General features: G+C 48.2%; 1 protein-coding gene across 2 annotated transcripts in view; it reads left to right on the forward strand.

Moving 5' to 3' along the window:
- Window positions 1-16,166, forward strand: part of GPD2 (glycerol-3-phosphate dehydrogenase 2) — a 49,720-nt gene that overhangs the window by 7,187 nt on the left and 26,367 nt on the right. The window contains exons 1-6 of one of the 2 annotated variants that reach the window (XM_032692971.1): window positions 2,252-2,348; window positions 2,905-3,012; window positions 7,959-8,124; window positions 9,877-10,001; window positions 11,083-11,180; window positions 12,056-12,219. In XM_032692971.1, the coding sequence (XP_032548862.1) occupies window positions 2,911-3,012; window positions 7,959-8,124; window positions 9,877-10,001; window positions 11,083-11,180; window positions 12,056-12,219 (655 nt within the window). In that variant the 5' untranslated portion in view covers window positions 2,252-2,348; window positions 2,905-2,910. Of the gene's footprint in view, window positions 1-2,251; window positions 2,349-2,904; window positions 3,013-7,958; window positions 8,125-9,876; window positions 10,002-11,082; window positions 11,181-12,055; window positions 12,220-16,166 lie in introns of those variants that run through there. The other variant, XM_032692970.1, reaches the window with a different exon arrangement.

Below are 16,166 nucleotides of genomic sequence, written 5' to 3' on the forward strand. Positions count from 1 at the left end.
GTGGCTGCTGGGACAGCGTTTGATCCATCCTTGTGATGTGCCATTTCCCACCTGCAGCGCTGTTCCTTTCTGGGGGAAGCGACAGGAGATGTTCTGTGCCCCAGCAGAGCCCAGGGCAGAGCCCAGGCCAGCCTGGCACGTCAGGTGCCAGAGGACTGTCCAGGCTCTGCAGTCCCTGCTAATGCCCCAAGCTCATCCAGACACATCTGTTCAGACCTCCCAAATGTGGGCTCCTGGGTTCCTGGGATGCAATTGAGCTGTTCCAGGTGTAAAAGTCCCATCTGCAGGTTGGAATGCCTGTCTGGCTCTGCGCTGGAGTGGTTTACGTTAAGCCCTGTTTTCCTTTCTGTCCCTGAATAAGCTTCTCACAGGGATGGTGAGCAAGACTGATGTGGCAGTTTGAGCAGCAGGGCTCCTGGGAGAGTTCCTTCCTCTGGAGAATTGCCTGTAATCGGGCTCTCAGCTCTGAGGAGAGCTAATGCCACACGCCCCCGGTGTGGGGTGAGCAGAGGGGAGCCCCTTCCCGAGGGCTGAGGCCAGAGATCCCTCCTGTACAGCCGGCACCCGGCCCCTTTGTGTGTTATAAATGTTACCTGCACGATCACAGGGGCAGAACTGTTCCCTGTGGCACACCCAGTGTCCCTTCAGTGTGGTTAGGGCGGCTGTATCCACAGTGGGAGCAGGGTCAGCTCCTGCTGGGAGCCATCCTGACCCTGTTCCCTGTGTGCCTGCACCGTGGTCGTGCCCAGCGCTCGCCATTGGTGTTCCCTGAGTTACTGTGAACGGGATAAAGGAATTAATTAAATTCTGAAGGTTGGCTGTCCTTTTTTGATACGTACAGGGACAGTTAATGACCTGAACTGGCAGTAGAGATTGCTGGGTGCTGCCATACAGCAGAAGGTGTCTGTAACTCAGTATCGGAGTGAGGGTGGAGTTGATTTCTCCTGATTGATTTCTTAAGGCTGTGCAGAATTGTCCCACAGACAGTTTAGAAATCTACTACACAGCTTTGGGGGATTTTTGATTGGTTTTTTCAGTGGCATTTCTAGTGTGATTGACAATGAGAGAAACTATAGATTTAGGTTGATGCAGTAATATTTTTTAATATAAAACTAAAGGCGTAAAGGTCAAACAGCTACAGTATTTCTTCAGTTTTAGAAACTTGGAAGGGGGGTTGTTTTTTTGGCTTTTTGTTTTTTTACAAGTGCTGATAAAATGCCTATTAAAAAGGCCCAGTAAAACTCGTAGTCCTAAGATAATGATTTTCTTGTTGAAAAAAAAAAATACCTTCTGAGTTGTCTAGGAAGCTGCATTTCTTAAAGCAAGCTGGTGTAGACTGGGGCTTTTAGTCAGTGGTTTGTGTACTGTGTGCTGCTCTAATTCCATGAAAGGGTAATGATGTAACTCTGGCAGGTATGTCCCTGGTTTTCAAAGTGTCAGGAGAGGTCTAAGCGAGGGCTCAGGAAGCAGGGATGAGTGTTGGCTGTGCTTACAGGAATGAGGTTACGGTTTGGGTGGGAAGGGACCTTAAAGCCCATCCAGTGCCACCCCCTTCCATGGGCAGGGACACCTTCCACCAGCCCAGGTTGCTCCAAGCCCTGTTCAACCTGGCCTTGGACACTTCAGGGATGGGGCAGCCACAGCTTCTCTGGGCAACCTGTGCCAGGGCCTCCCCACCCTCCCAGGGAAGGATTCCTTCCTTTGGGACAATCCATGCAGGGAACATGTCTCTGTGTACGGCATGTGCAGGCACATGAGCAGGTCAGTGAAGTGCCCTGGTTGTGTGTTTGTGTCCTGACAAGCCTCAGGGGAGGCTGCAGGACCCCCAGCCCAGCCCTGGGATGGGGAGCTGCGCTGGCCCCTGCTCCTGCCCCGGAGCTGCTCCTGCTGTGTTGTCAATCCGCTGGTGTCCCGCTCTTGGCACGGGGCTGCACACATTGCCCACGTCTGCTTTAGGCTTTATTGATGCTAAATCTGTTATCTGGGCAGTGCTGGGGCAGGCTGTGCCCTGGACAGACGTGTGTCCATGTCCAGAGGGCCCGGAATGCTGACAGGAGTCCCTCTCACGGGGTGTGTGTTGTCTCCAACACGACAGGAGCCCCGCGGGCCGGGGAAGATGGAGTAGGTTGTGCCTGCTTAAGATTCAGGTCAGTCCCATGCAAATTTTTCATTCAGGATCCGAACACTGGGTCTATTAAGAATTAGCCTGACCCACATAGGACTGGTTTTAAACCCTCTGGAGCTGGATGATAAAGTGCTGTGCTGCTTTCCAGCCGCTTAGTCTTGTCCCTGTCTGTGCTGCTGCCTCTCGCTGAGGGACCTGCATCCTGACCAGACACCATTCCGGGGCAGGACAGGCTGTGCTGGTGTGTAATTCCCGGCTGGAAAGCAGCATGGAGTGCTCTTAGGCTAATGGGGTTGTAGCAGGAGTTTGATGGGATGGGAGGGGAGCTAAGGGTGATGTTGTGGAGCAGATCCACCGGGGTGTTGGGATAAGGATTTGGTGGCCTGACAGCTGAGGACAGGTCCTGGTCTGCCTTTGCCATGGTATTGGAAGTACTCATGGTATTGGAAGTCATGTACATGGTATTGGAAGTCATGTACATGGTATTGGAAGTCACAGCCAGGAGTGTCACTGTGGGGGTGTGTACAAATCTCCTCAGATCTGAATACTCTTGTCATTCAGCTTTCACAGCAAGCACCAGAGCACTCCGGCTTGCCTCTGTCTAGACTTTGTTTAGAAATTATTAATATTGCAACGAAAATCGCTAATTAAGACATTGCTGCTCTGAATTTCAACTTGTCACAACACTGTCATTAGTTTCTGCAAATGATCTCTCCTGTGTAGCCCAGATTCTGACATGGTAAATCTGCTGATTTAATTTTTATCTTCTTTTCTTCCAGTAAAAAATGGCATTTCGGAAGGCAGTGAAAGGAACTGCTCTCATTGGAGGAGGTGCCATAGCAACAGTTTTTGGCCTCTCTCAATTTTCTCAGTATAGAAACAAACACGTAAGTATTAATTATGATTTCTGATAAAATATGAAACTTAAAATCTGTCGGAGCGTATGTCAGGCTCGTAGGAATAGTTTTGTTTGGGGAGGAGTGCCAAGAGCCTCTTGGCTTGGTTTGGCAGGCGCTGATCTTGGCATTAAAGCTGCTTCACTGCCGTGGGTCTGACTGGTGGGGAAGTGTGGTGCTTGTAAATCATTTTTCATGCCTTAAAAAGTGACCTTTGGGTGCTACTGGGGGTTTTACTTGGTTGCAGGAGGAGGGGAAAGTCCTGATGGAAGTATAAGCGCTGAGTCTGGACAGTATTTTCAAACTCAGAAGGTGGAAGTGAAACCACCAACACTACTTTGGAACATCTCGGCTCCAAAACAGTGGCAGTGCCACCTCCTGTTCAGTTCATGGGGCTGGAAGCAGTCTGGGGGCAGGATCTGTGCCAAGGCAGTCTGTGGGACAGCTCCTGTTGTCCCTGGTGGGCACAGCCCAGGCACTGGTGAGCTCAGGGGTCACTTCAGGGCTGTGCTCGAGGTCACTGTGGCACAGGCAGAGTTCATTCCCTGCAGGCAGGGAAGGTGTTGGAGACCTGCTGGTACAGTCCAGCAGTGGGAGCAGAAAGGTGCAGGAGATTCCAGTGCCAGTTTGTGTGTTGGATCTTGCTGTTGTAGAAAATGGGCTTCCCTGGGATGTCTGCTCCTCACAGCAGGGTCAGCGTGGCCGTGCTCTTTAACTCCCTTCTCCATCACAGACCCACAGACTTGTGTAGGCTGGGAAAGCCCTCTCAGACTGAGTCCAGCCATTCCCCCAACACTGCTAAGGCCACCACTGACCCCTGTCCCCACATGCCACATCTACATGGCTTTTAAATCCCTCTTCTGGCCCTTTCTGTGGGGAGGAGGAGCAGCTGGGAATGAGATGAGTCATTTCTGGGGAGCCTGGCTGGGAAGTGGATAAGCCAGGATCCTTATGGCTTCAGATACTGTTGCAGAAAATAAACCCCAGCTCTCAAGTGAGGTCCCCATCCTGCTTCCTGCCTTGCTTGGAGCTGATAGTGCTGTTTTGAACTCTCTCTGGAGTCTTTATCCCAAGGTTTCACAACCTGGCTTCAGTAATGCCAGAAATGGCAGCTGCAAATTTTAGGACTGTTAAATAAGAGAAGGAGTTGGAAAGGAAAAGTCACCTGGAGAGCTCACTGTTGCATGTTCAGTGTTCCAGAATTCAGGGAATTCCCATTTTTTTGGGAATGGATGGCCACTATGAACTTCCAAAGACTGATTGAACCCCAGGGTTTTACTGAATGTCATCTTGGTGTCACAACCGCTTGTCCCTGTGGTTTCTAAACCTGTTGTGTAGGATCAGTCAGAGAAGGATCACTTGGATTTTCAGTGGAGCACTAGGGAGTGTTTGTGCACTGAAAGAGAGGAGTGTTGGCAATTGCTGATGGAGAAGTTGAAGTTGTCCTTGCTGGATGTGCTGGGAGGAGAGTGGCACAGGTAGCACCCCTAACCTTGGCCGTGTATCAAGTGTTTACACCTTGGAAACAAAACACTCCACTGATCCAGGTCTGTCCTGGTTTTCAAGATTTATATCCCAACTGATTCTCATCCCAGCTGATTTTCTTGTATGGACATGTGTGCTGACACTTTGGAACACGTTTCTGCAACTGCAGTTGAATCACAGAATCCCAGAACAGTTTGGATTTGAAGGAGCCTTAAAAACTCACCTCATTCCAACCCCTGCCATGGATGGGGACACCTTCCACCAGCCCAGGTTGCTCCAAGCCCCGTCCAACCTGGCCTTGGACACTTGCAGGGATCCAGGGGCAGCCACAGCTTCTCTGCCCAACCTGTGCCAGGGCCTCCCCACCCTCCCAGGGAGGAATTCCTTCCTTTGAGGCAATCCATGCAGGGAACATGTCTCTGAGTACAGCATGTGCAGCTGTACCAGCAGTTAGTGACTGGCCCTGATTGTGTGTTGGGTTTCCTGACCACACATGGTCCCTGCTGAGCAAAGGGAAGATGGGGACACGTGTTGACATGACAGAACTGTGGCTGGATTTAACTCAGGAGCTGATAGATGGATATTGCACTTTGGTGTCTTTTCCAGTAACCTGATCCCTGGGATAGTCACTGAATTAATAGGCTAGGAAAGCATAGTGCTGTGTGTGAGGGAATAAGCAGGAGTGACACTAATTCAAGCCAAACCTCGTTCAGTGAGCACCCAGGAGTGGAGCTTTCACATGGAATATCCATTCCTTGCGGAGGTTGGTCAGGCTGGTGCGGCCTCACTGGCTGGAGCTGCTGAGGGGAGTGGGTGGTGCAGGGACTGAGGAAACAGGTCCCTCCAGAACTGCTTCTTGATAAAGCAGAAGTGTGTGTAGACTGATATTTTCTCAGTGTTACCACTGTAAATATAAACCTTTTGTTGCCCAGAGCGTCTGTGGCTGCTCCTGGATCCCTGGAAGTGTCCAAGGCCAGGTTGGATGGGACTTGGAGCAACCTGGGCTGGTGGAAGGTGTCCCTGCCCATGGCAGGGGGTGGGAGTGGATGAGCTTTAAGGTCCCTTCCAACCCAAACCAGTTTGGGTTTGGGCCCATGGTTTGGCCCAAATGCTCAACCCCCGGAATGCCCAGGGGACACAGTGAGCCTTTGCCAGCTGTTCCACCAGCACTTCAACACCAGTGGTGACAGAGAGGTGGAAGTACCAGATCCTCTTGCTTCCTGACTGAATTGCTGGGCCAGGTACGATGGGGTGTTCTGGGACGTGCCAAGGTGAGCTGGCAAACACTGATAGCTTTTCTTCCCCTCCCTCCCTGTAATCACCAAGGGGAAAGGCACTGCTTTGGTGTGGAGTTGTAAGACATTGTTGTCCTTTCCCAGTCCTCTCTTCCCTGTGTGGAAGTGTGTTGCTGGTCAGTGGGAATTGCTCAGCAAGGTGAATCCAGTAGTGAGATAATATGATAATGCATTGGGGGCTGCTTAGGGGAGTTTTAATTACTTGATTTTTTTTGTTTAAGAGAATAAGGATGATGAATTTGACTCTGCAAACCTACCTGGAGATTTACAGTAGCAAATTAACAAGAGCACTAGCTTATGGATTACTAGATCACTTTATAACTTGATGATTAAATTCAAACTGCCAAACTAAATTCCTCTCACTAAGAGTGTAATCAAAACCATTCAGGGAACTCTTGCCTGAGAAATTGTAGATATAAACAGCAATTGCTTATTTCAGTAAACACACTTGTTCACTGCCAAACTAATCACGTTACTGCAGATGGAATCCCTGTGTGCAGCTTTTCTTCACTCCCCCATTTAATTGACAGCAAGATGCATCATATCTATATCAATTCCTGGTGCTAATCACTCTGCTTATATTCCAGGGCTAATCTCCAGACTCTGGCAATACCAGGGGCTGGATGCTGGGGACTCTGCTCTGGTTCTGCTTTGAGCCATTTGTTGTAAAAAACGTGTTTAAAATCAAACCAAAACATAGAGTCAAACCTGACTGACACCAGTACTTCTTGTACTCTGAGTTTGGCTTTTCTGGTGTTCTCTTATTTTCCTGAAGTTAAGTTGTACACCTGGAATATTGTCTGGAAACCCAGTGCAAAGCTAATTTGGAGGTGGGGATTTTGCCTTCTCTAAAGGTCACCAACTGAGCTTGGCCAGCCAAAATTTGTGTGAGACTGAGCCACAGGTGGTTTTAGTCTTCCCAGTTTCCTGCTGGTCAGTGCTGTCTGGGAGTCGCAGGCTGGTGGTCAGGGAAGCTGGGAAGTTGGCAGCAGCTGCCTGGCTGCACTCACTGGGATGACCCAGCACTGCTGCAGCAGCAGCTCACCCAGAGGGAGCAGGAGCCAGCCCGTGACCTTGGCTCTGCAGTCAGAGCATGTTTGGGTGTTCAGCGGGAAAATTTAGATGTGCTTCAAGTCCTGTCCCCTTTTGGGAGGGGAAGCTCTGAGAGCCATGACTGGAAGCTCACAGCAAACTCTGTGGAGCATGGGGCAGGGAGATGTCTGAGCCACCAAGGAAGGAGTGGAGACAGGAATGGCTGGATCCTCTCACTCTCTCCATCCTCGTGTCCATGACTCCCTGGAAAAACAGGTACTGGAACTGTAGCACTGTTCCATACTTTATAGAGGTTGTGAACTCCTCATCCCTGGATGGACCCCTCTGAGATGTAAGATCAGGTTGCCCAGAGAAGCTGTGGCTGCCCCTGAATCCCTGGAAGTGTCCAAGGCCAGGTTGGATGGGGCTTGGAGCAACCTGGGCTAGTGGGAGGTGTCCCTGCCCATGGCAGGGGGTGGAACAGGATGGGCTTTGAGGTCCTTTCCAACTCAAACCACTCTGGGATCTATGATATGTTTCTACAATACTTTGTGGGATATAAAAGCTTTTAGCACTGCTGGAGGGGTCAGGGCTGGGGGGAGAGCAGGGCAGGAGGCAGCAATAGGTGGGAATGGGAAGAATTGCATGGCCAAGTGAATAACGTGGCAGCTGTCCCTCACCCGGTGATCTTTGCCAGCAGCCACATGTTGTGTGTAAACACGGGAGAGCGAGGGGAGACTAATGGGGAGGCTCATCAGGATTCACCTCCCTGCCTCCCTGCTCGCTGTCTGTGTGTGCCTGGAGCTGTCTGTGTGTGCCTGGAGCGCCGGGAGCTCGGCTCTGTTTGAGGGCTGAGCTGGCTTTAAACAGCTCCTAATGAGGAGACCTTTGTTCCCAGCGTTTGCAGTCGAGCCTGGGCACAGGGGAGTGAGCACTTAATGCAGCTCAGGTGAGGCTGTGCCCCAGGAGGGCTGGGCTGGGGGAAGGATGGCAGCCCATGGCAGCCATAAGCACCGTGGTTGGGAAAAACCAGTGGTCATGTTGGGAATTGCCAAACTTGGGTTTTCCTAAATCTTAATTTTCCCTTTATTTCCCTTTATCATGGGCTGTGTTTAATCTTTGCAGGGTACCTTGGTGGAGGTTCAGGCTGCAGAGGTTGTTCCAGTAAAGAACCATCTCCCCACGAGAGAACAGCAGATTTTGGCCCTGCAAACCAACAGTGAATTTGATGTCATTGTCATAGGAGGAGGAGCAACAGGCTGTGGCTGTGCTCTGGATGCAGCCACCAGAGGTAAGGGCCTGGCAGTTCAGTTGCAGGCTTATTCTTTATAATAAACTTATAAGACTGGCTTTTCAAATCTCCTCGAAGGTAGAGGAGGTGTGCCCTGAATGCTGGTTATACAACTTCTGCTCTCAGGAGGTACAGGGAACTTGAAGAAGGTCCATACAGCAGGTCCCTGCTCCCATTGCCCCACCCCGGGGGAATTAGCTGGTAACTGGTTTCAGAGGCTCCCAGGAACAGCAGGGTTGATGTTAACTTTTTGTGGAGCCTTAATTTGGGGAAAGCACAAGGGAAGGTGAGTTTAAGCAAATGCACTGGAAGTGCCACCAGTGTGCTGTGGCAGAAAAGGCAGTTGTAAAGCAGGTAGAAATTATTACAGTTAATCTCTGTTTATCCTTTTCTTGGATATTCTGATTATGTCAGGAGATTTCTGAGGTGTGAAATATTCCTGGGCATTTGGTTAATGAGTTACATCTCGTTGCTGTTCATTCATGGAACTTGCTCTTTTATTGTGTTTGCTTCACTTAACAACAAATTTTGCTTTTCATGTGTTTGATAAATCTTCACCAAATTTTTTCTGATTGTGTCCATTAATCTTAAGTCACATTTGACAAAAATATATTGCTCTGATCTTTGGAAGCTACTAGTAATAATTAGATTTTTTTTAAGGACGGAAAAGTTTTGGGAGACCAATAGATGTTAAAATCTCAGGTGGACACTGCTGAGGCACTTCAGTGCTGTGTCCAGTTCTGAGCCCCTCATGACAAGAGAGACATTGAGGGGCTGGAGCCAGGGGAAGGGAACGGAGCTGGGAAGGGGCTGGAGCAGCAGGAGAGGCTGAGGGAGCTGGGGGGGCTCAACCTGGAGAAAAGGAGGCTCAGGGGGGACCTTCTGGCTCTGCAACCCCCTGACAGGAGGGGGGAGCCGGGGGGGTCGGGCTCTGCTCCCAGGGAACAAGGGACAGGAGGAGAGGGAACGGCCTCAGGCTGTGCCAGGGGAGGGTCAGGGTGGACATCAGGAGGAATTTCTCCCTGGAAAGGGTGGTGAGGCCTTGGCAGGGGCTGCCCAGGGAGGTTTGGAGTGCCCATCCCTGGAGGTGTCCAAGGAAGGCCTGGCCGTGGCACTCAGTGCTCTGGGCTGGGGGACAAGGGGGGCATCGGGCACAGGGGGGACTTGATGATCCTGGAGGGATTTTCCAACCCAAAGGATTCTGTGATAAGCCTGATCAGATACTTCCTGTTGTGTCAGAATTCTGGGTGTGCCCACATTCCCTGGAGCTCTCCCTGAAGGTGCCCAGGGCCGGCTCTGCCTGGTTTTGGGCACCTCAGGCAAACTGTAAGCAAGCAAAGCTGTCAGTTGTCTCCCTCTCTGGAATGCTGTTTAAACTGTTAGTGCAAGAGGTGTAGAGCTCTCTGCTGCAAGGAGTTGGAAGTGTCCATGCAAACCCTCTGTCCCTGCCGTGCATCCGAGCTCTCGTTTGCTTGCGGGAGCGTGGCCCCTGGGATGTGCTGTAATGCCTTTCCATTGTGGAATAGCCAGCTTTTAATGTGCTTCTGTTTAAGTTCTGGTTTGACTTTTCCCTCAGGAAGGAGGCTAAAATTTTTCATTACAATATAGACAGTGCACTACACTTTGAATACAAATTCATCCATGTACAGAGTAATTTTTCTTGTGATTGTCTCTACCCTAGAGAAGTGTCTTTAATGAATTACATACAGATTGTGTAATTTAAGAAGTTAATTTGGTTTTCTGGTAACACAGGACTAAAAACAGCCCTTCTAGAAAGGTATGATTTCTCATCGGGGACCAGCAGCAGGAGCACTAAATTGATCCATGGTGGAGTGAGGTACCTCCAGAAGGCCATCATGAAGCTGGATTTCGAGCAGGTAATTGTTTGTGCTGGTTGTTAAGCAAGAATTTCTGGTAGACACTTCCCCTGTCCCAATTAGATCTGGGTCTCCTTTTGATTTTTTTCACTGCTTGACTGTTTTATTCCACAGCCACTGTGCATGGGAAGTGTCTTCTGCTGGGGAGCTTTCCAGGCTGCTGCCTTGGCTCAGTTCTCTGGTGGGCAGTGCAGTGGCCAGGCCTTGTGGATCTGGGGCCAGGAAGGCAGGGACAGGGCTGGTCTCAGAATAAAAAGAGCTTTCTACTTGTCATGATCAGAATCTGGGGGAGTGGGTCCGTCTGTCCTGTTCTGGAATGGGGAAAGAAAACATAGTAAAGAAATGATTTAACTTGGAATGAAGAAAAAAATATTGTAAATGAGTGATTTATTTTGTCATAGGGAAAATGATGGTAAATAAGAGGTGTGTTTTGGCAAGGGGAAAGAAAATATGGTAAATGAGTGATTATATATAAATGCTTTTGTGTGTTCCTGTGTTGTTGGAAGCCTGGTATTCCTGTTTTGAGGAATTACATTGTCTTCCCAGTGAAACCTCTCAAAGTATGTTTTGGCGGTTGCAGCACTGCTACAGAAATGGTGATTTTCAGGGGAAAATATCTCAACCATGCAGTTATCCAGGTGTAGAAACCAACCTTTTTTGTCAAAGAACAACTTCATGTTGATGTACATTGATTGGTTTGGAGAAGAACCCTTCTGCGTTTGCAGCTTGGAGTTAGGGTGGGATTTAGCTGTGGGAATTGGCTTGGAAGCTGTGTTGTGGGACAAGTCCCAGCCCTCCCGAGTGCCTCCTGCCCATTGTTAGGGCAATGTGGCTTAGTGTGCTTTATGTTCAACTCAGAAATTATCCAACTGACCTGCCAAGACACCAAGATTAAATTACTGAAACTTAATTTTCTCGGGAGCGGTTTTCCTTAACTGTTGAGTTTTTCGGTGGATCTCGGTGTGTCTTTGGAAGGCGAGTGGGAATGGTGTGAGGTGTTGGCTTTGATGCGGTTCCTTGTTGAGTGTTGCCCGTGGGTTGGAGCTGGGTGGGTGTGGCTGACCTGGCTCTCTGTCTGCAGTACAGGATGGTGAAGGAGGCTCTGGAGGAGCGAGCCCACCTGCTGCAGAGCGCCCCGCACCTCTCCGCTCCGCTGCCCATCATGCTGCCCATCTACAAGTAAGCTCTGCTCGGCCATCCCCCCTTTCCCTTGCCTGCTGGCAAGCAATCCACGTCCCTGGAGAAGTTCCCAGGTCCCCCTTCCCAAAGCACATCCCCAAAGCTGTCACAAACTCTGCCCTCCAGCGGGTGAGATGTTGCTGGGCTGTAGAAACATGAAGGTTTCTTAGGCTGCTTTGAGGTGCAGCTCTTCGGGGCCCTTCCAGCACCTCAGTTAGGAGCAGATGGAAAGAATTCTCATTCCCAGGATGTTGTTTGCTGTTGTCTCAGTACACCCTTATCTTCAACACACCCGTCACAGTGTTCTCAGCAGTGTGGTGTTCAGTCTGTATGGCCACAGGCTGGTTGGGTATGGAGAGAACAGTTTCCTTCTCCTCTGAGGAACAGGGTCTAAGTGCTTTGGGTTAGGTTTTCAGATCTCAAAGGACAGTTACTCACTGGAACAGGCTACTTAGAGCAGGGAGGTTTTGCTGAATGATCTTAATTTTGTTAAGATCCTTCCCATCTTTATTATTCCTGACTTAGTGGAAGGGGCTAATAAAAGCTGGAGCTCGCGCAGGTCGGTGATCGACTGCTTTTATGTGGTCCTGAAGTACAAAAAGCCAGTTTAGATCCTAATTCTAGAGCAAAAAAAAGCCTTGAATCTGCCTGACTCACTGCAGTGAGCAGCTCTGTTGAAAACAGTAGCAAACAATACCTCAGACTTGAGAATTTACATTACATTGTGGTACCACCAGCTTGTATGAAGGTAGGAGGTAAAACTGGTGTAATACAACACACTGTTACTCAACAGGCTCTGTGTTACAGTAACAGTGTGTGCATGTACCTCTAAATTCTTCATTGTTTTCACCTCACGGGTATTTTTTTCCATGCAGGTGGTGGCAGCTGCCGTACTACTGGATTGGGATAAAACTCTATGACCTGGTGGCAGGAAGCCAGTGCCTGAAGAGAAGTTACGTCCTCACCAAGTCGAGAGCCTTGGAGCTCTTCCCGATGCTGCGCAAGGACAAGCTGGTCGGAGCTATTGTCTACTACGATGGTACGTTGCTCTCTGTGCTTCCAGTGCTCGTGTCCTGCTGGGTTTGGGGGCAGAAACACGGGTGTGAGGCTGTAGGTCCTGTACACTGAGCCTCTAAAGGGAGGAACAACAGCCGGAAGGATTCAGCTTGCCTCTTGAGCATGAGTTTGGTAGGTAAATTATGTTTTTGTGACAGTAGCTTACTGAAGGTAGGAGAAAATATATTGGTTTTCTTGGCTAGTGGGTGTAATGCCATGTGAAAGTGTTCTGGTGATTCCCTGAAGCTTCCCAGCTGGGCATGGTGCTCTGCACTTCTTGGATTGAACACTTCTTCTGAGGAAGAAGTCAGGAAAATCTGATGGTTCCAGCAACGTCCAGTGGGTTGCTGCGGCACTTCCACTGTGCAGACAACTCCTAACCTGGATCTGGATGACGTGGTTGTGCTTCTCAGTCTGGGTTGGATGAGGCCTGGATCAATTAGTTTTTATGTCATCAGTAAAATTAATTGCTCTGCAAAAAGAACATTCATGGTAATTACAATCAAAGACTAGAGATTGCCATAAGACATGAATGGTTTCTGTTAAAACCCCTTTAAATAATGCGTTATTTAATGAATAATTAAATAATTAATTAATGATTCCGGAGAGGAAGAGTTCCTAGAAGGTGGACTGGCTCTTCATTGCAGCAGACTGGTGTGCTGTCCCACCAGATTGGTGGTGTTCTTCCTCCTCTTCCACTTCCAGGACAGAAAGTTTGGTAAGGCTTCCTTGGAAATGGGGCAAGACAGGTGATATCAGAATATCCTACTGTGTTCTGGATAAAGCAACAAGCCATGGATTCCTTGCAGGCTTGGAGGATTCCCCCAAAATAAATAACTAAAGTACTGATTTACTTCCCCAGTGGTACCATTCTGGTTAGTTTGCACCTGAAGATGTGGTTTCTGACCTTTTGGCAGCAGAAAGGCCTTTACACGAGTTGCAAAGGGAGTTCTTTTCCCTTTGTAGAACTGCATTTACACTTCATCAGCTCATCAGAGGGGCTTCTGGCCTGGGAGGGACTCTGGGAACACGCTGAGCCCCAATAGTGCTTGTGAGGCTTCTGGCTAAAGCTGATGTTGGATTGCAGGTGTCTCAGACAGAGCCCAGCAGCTGGAAAAACAATTAAAAATTCATATATGTGTGGGAATACATAGGTGCAGGTTCTTGTTTGGGAGTAGGGTGGCATTTAAGGGACGGACTTGATTTTTTCCTATCTCTGGGGGAGCTGCATCTCGTCTGTCTCGAGGAAGTAAGGGGTTTTTGGAAGCAAAATTTGCTGTGGGATTACGTGGTGGGTTTTGTACACTGTACCCTTGTACAACTGCTGTAGATACAAAGAAGGAATTCAGATTTCTTTATTCCTTATCCTAAGATATCCCTTAGCCTGCTCTAAGGGGTCCCAGGAGCATGCCAGAAGAATGGAGTGGTTCTCTTAACTGTAATTACACTCCTCAGAAGAGCACTATAGCTTGAAATCTGTTTATAATCCAGTGAAGTTTTTTCTGATTAAATAAGTAATTTGGCTGTATCGTGGCTATTTACTACTCCCAACATTCCAAAGGTACACCTTTCAGGGTAGCCCTAAAGTTAGTCCTCAGGTTTCCTGGATGAATAGTTATTTTGAACAGTGTTGCAATAAATCTAAAGATTGGGCTTTGATGGCAAACACCAGCAGGGCAGGGCAGGGCTCTGAGTGACTGAGAGATGTCTCTGGAGGTTTTGGTGCCATCCCAACAAGAGAAAACAAACCCAGACTCTAAATATTGGAAATGAAGAAGTGTAAAATAGAAAAGAAAATATATTGTATGTCTTGCCTTATTTTGGTTTCTTTATAAGATACAGCTTAGTTATCCCCGGGTTTGGGCAGAATGTAAAGAACTGGTGTTTTGCAGGGATAAATAAATTGAAAAACCTCTCAAAGCTCCACCAAACCTCAGTTTCCCTGAAGAATAAAGTGGTTCTGAAAGGGGTGAAATTTGTGTGTTGATAATACACATCTGGGTGCTTTGAGGCTGCACCTAATGCAGAAGACTTCCCAACTAAAATGTTAAATCAGTTCTTAACGTGCCACATTTCGGCTCAGTTTTGCCTGCAGTGCCCCCTCTGCAGGTCAGCCCCTGGGCTCGCTGGACTGGGGGGGTTGGAGCACATGAGCTGTTTTATCCTGATCAGTTAACCTGTTCTGGCCACAGGAAATTTGTTTTAAGCCATAACGTTTCGGCAGGCACCTTTTAGGTCTTGTAAATCATTATGCTTGAATTTTAATGCTACACTTCACACCCTAAATCCAGAGGAATGGAGGACAAAGGGAAAGGGAATTGAACTGAAAGTAGAGAAGGGGGTAATAAATGGAATTAAGCTGCTTTTAGTACTTTCAGAATGATTAGTCATAAAATAGAGCATTAAATAACGACAAAGAAAAAAATACAAGTCTTAAAGTCAGTGATATCTTTCTCTTTTCTGTCCATGCCTTGTCTCTTCCCTAAATAATTAATCAATAAATTGGTCTGGCCTGTTTCTGTAACTGCAGTTAAATGTAGTTTTCTCCTGTTTTCCCACTTTCCTTCATTCCTGTCCATCATCCCTTGTCCCTGTGGTTGTTAATAACGAGGCTGTTAACGATCACAGATGTCGGTGCCCAGCACCGAAGGGGAGAATTAAAAATACTGGGTGTGTGAGGCAGTGTTTTCTGTGCTCAGGCCCCTGCCCAGCTGTGCCTCAGTGGTGGCCCTGTGCCTTTGCAGGGGGAAGCCCAGGAATGCTCTTTGTGTGGGGCTGTAATTGGCGGTGGGGCCGGTGGCACGTCCAGCCATCCATAATTCATGAGGATGTTGTTCCCAAACGGCGCCGGGGTCGTCTTCATTACATCTTCTAAATTGTTTATACAGGCAAAAAAAAATGGTACATTATAAATGTTGGAAGTACCAGCAAGAGCAAATCACAGCCTTGTCCAGAGGCTATTCCTGCTCTGCCTGAGCATCGGGAAGCCAAAGCATATGTTGGATGTTAGCCGGGGTGTACACAACGTGTCCTATTTATTCAAGGTTTGCTTTGAAGCCACAACTTACAAGTTTGTTTCTTAGGGGGACATGTCAGACTGCATTTAGCATTTGTTGGTATGAGGATACTCCTGAATAGCAAAGAGGCAACATTTTGGGGGGAGAAGGCGGCTGCTATGTGAGCAGGGATCTGTCAGATCCACTTAGGGGGCTCGGGGACAACTGGGGAAGAGGCACAGTGGAGAGGCTGGGCTGGCTCAGGATCAGGGCAGGATTGTTCCAAAGCCCTTTAAAGGGAAGAATGCATCTCCATTTGAATTATATAGAGTTCATTATGGTAAAAACTAGGAGAGCCATTACAGCAGGGATCCAGCTGGCCAGCATGTGTCAGTGTAAGGTGTTCAGCAGTTCCAAGTGGCACGGTTTTCTTTAAGATACATTATTTTTCTATTTCTAGGTGCTTGCAGACACTTTTAACATGTTTTTTCTTGCAAGATGAGCCTTTAGGTGCATAAGGAAAATTTGTATTCCAGAATCAGTCACGAATTCAGGATTTTAGAACTTTGCTGACCCCACTCTCTGAATTTCCAGCTATTTCCTGAAAGCAGGAATTAACATATGCTACTTCTTGGACTCCTCTACGACATCAGGGTTGTTTAATGTCTTGTTCTACAGATTTCCAGTATATTTGCTGGGATGTAAGTAGTCGGCTTTTATTTTTTTGCATTCTCAGTAGTTTCGTATACATTCTCTCCTGAAATATTTTAATATGGAGGTTATTTAAAGGTATAAAAAGCCTTGGCAGAGGATTTCACTTTCCCTGTTTACAGCAAACCCCCTGAGAAATCCTTCCCAGGCACACACAGACACACACAAAAATCAATGCAAAAGAGTAGGGCATTCATTAAGCTGTCAAAAATGGAATAAATGC

This window comes from Chiroxiphia lanceolata, chromosome 7 (assembly GCF_009829145.1).
Source record: "Chiroxiphia lanceolata isolate bChiLan1 chromosome 7, bChiLan1.pri, whole genome shotgun sequence".
Lineage (NCBI taxonomy): Eukaryota > Metazoa > Chordata > Aves > Passeriformes > Pipridae > Chiroxiphia > Chiroxiphia lanceolata.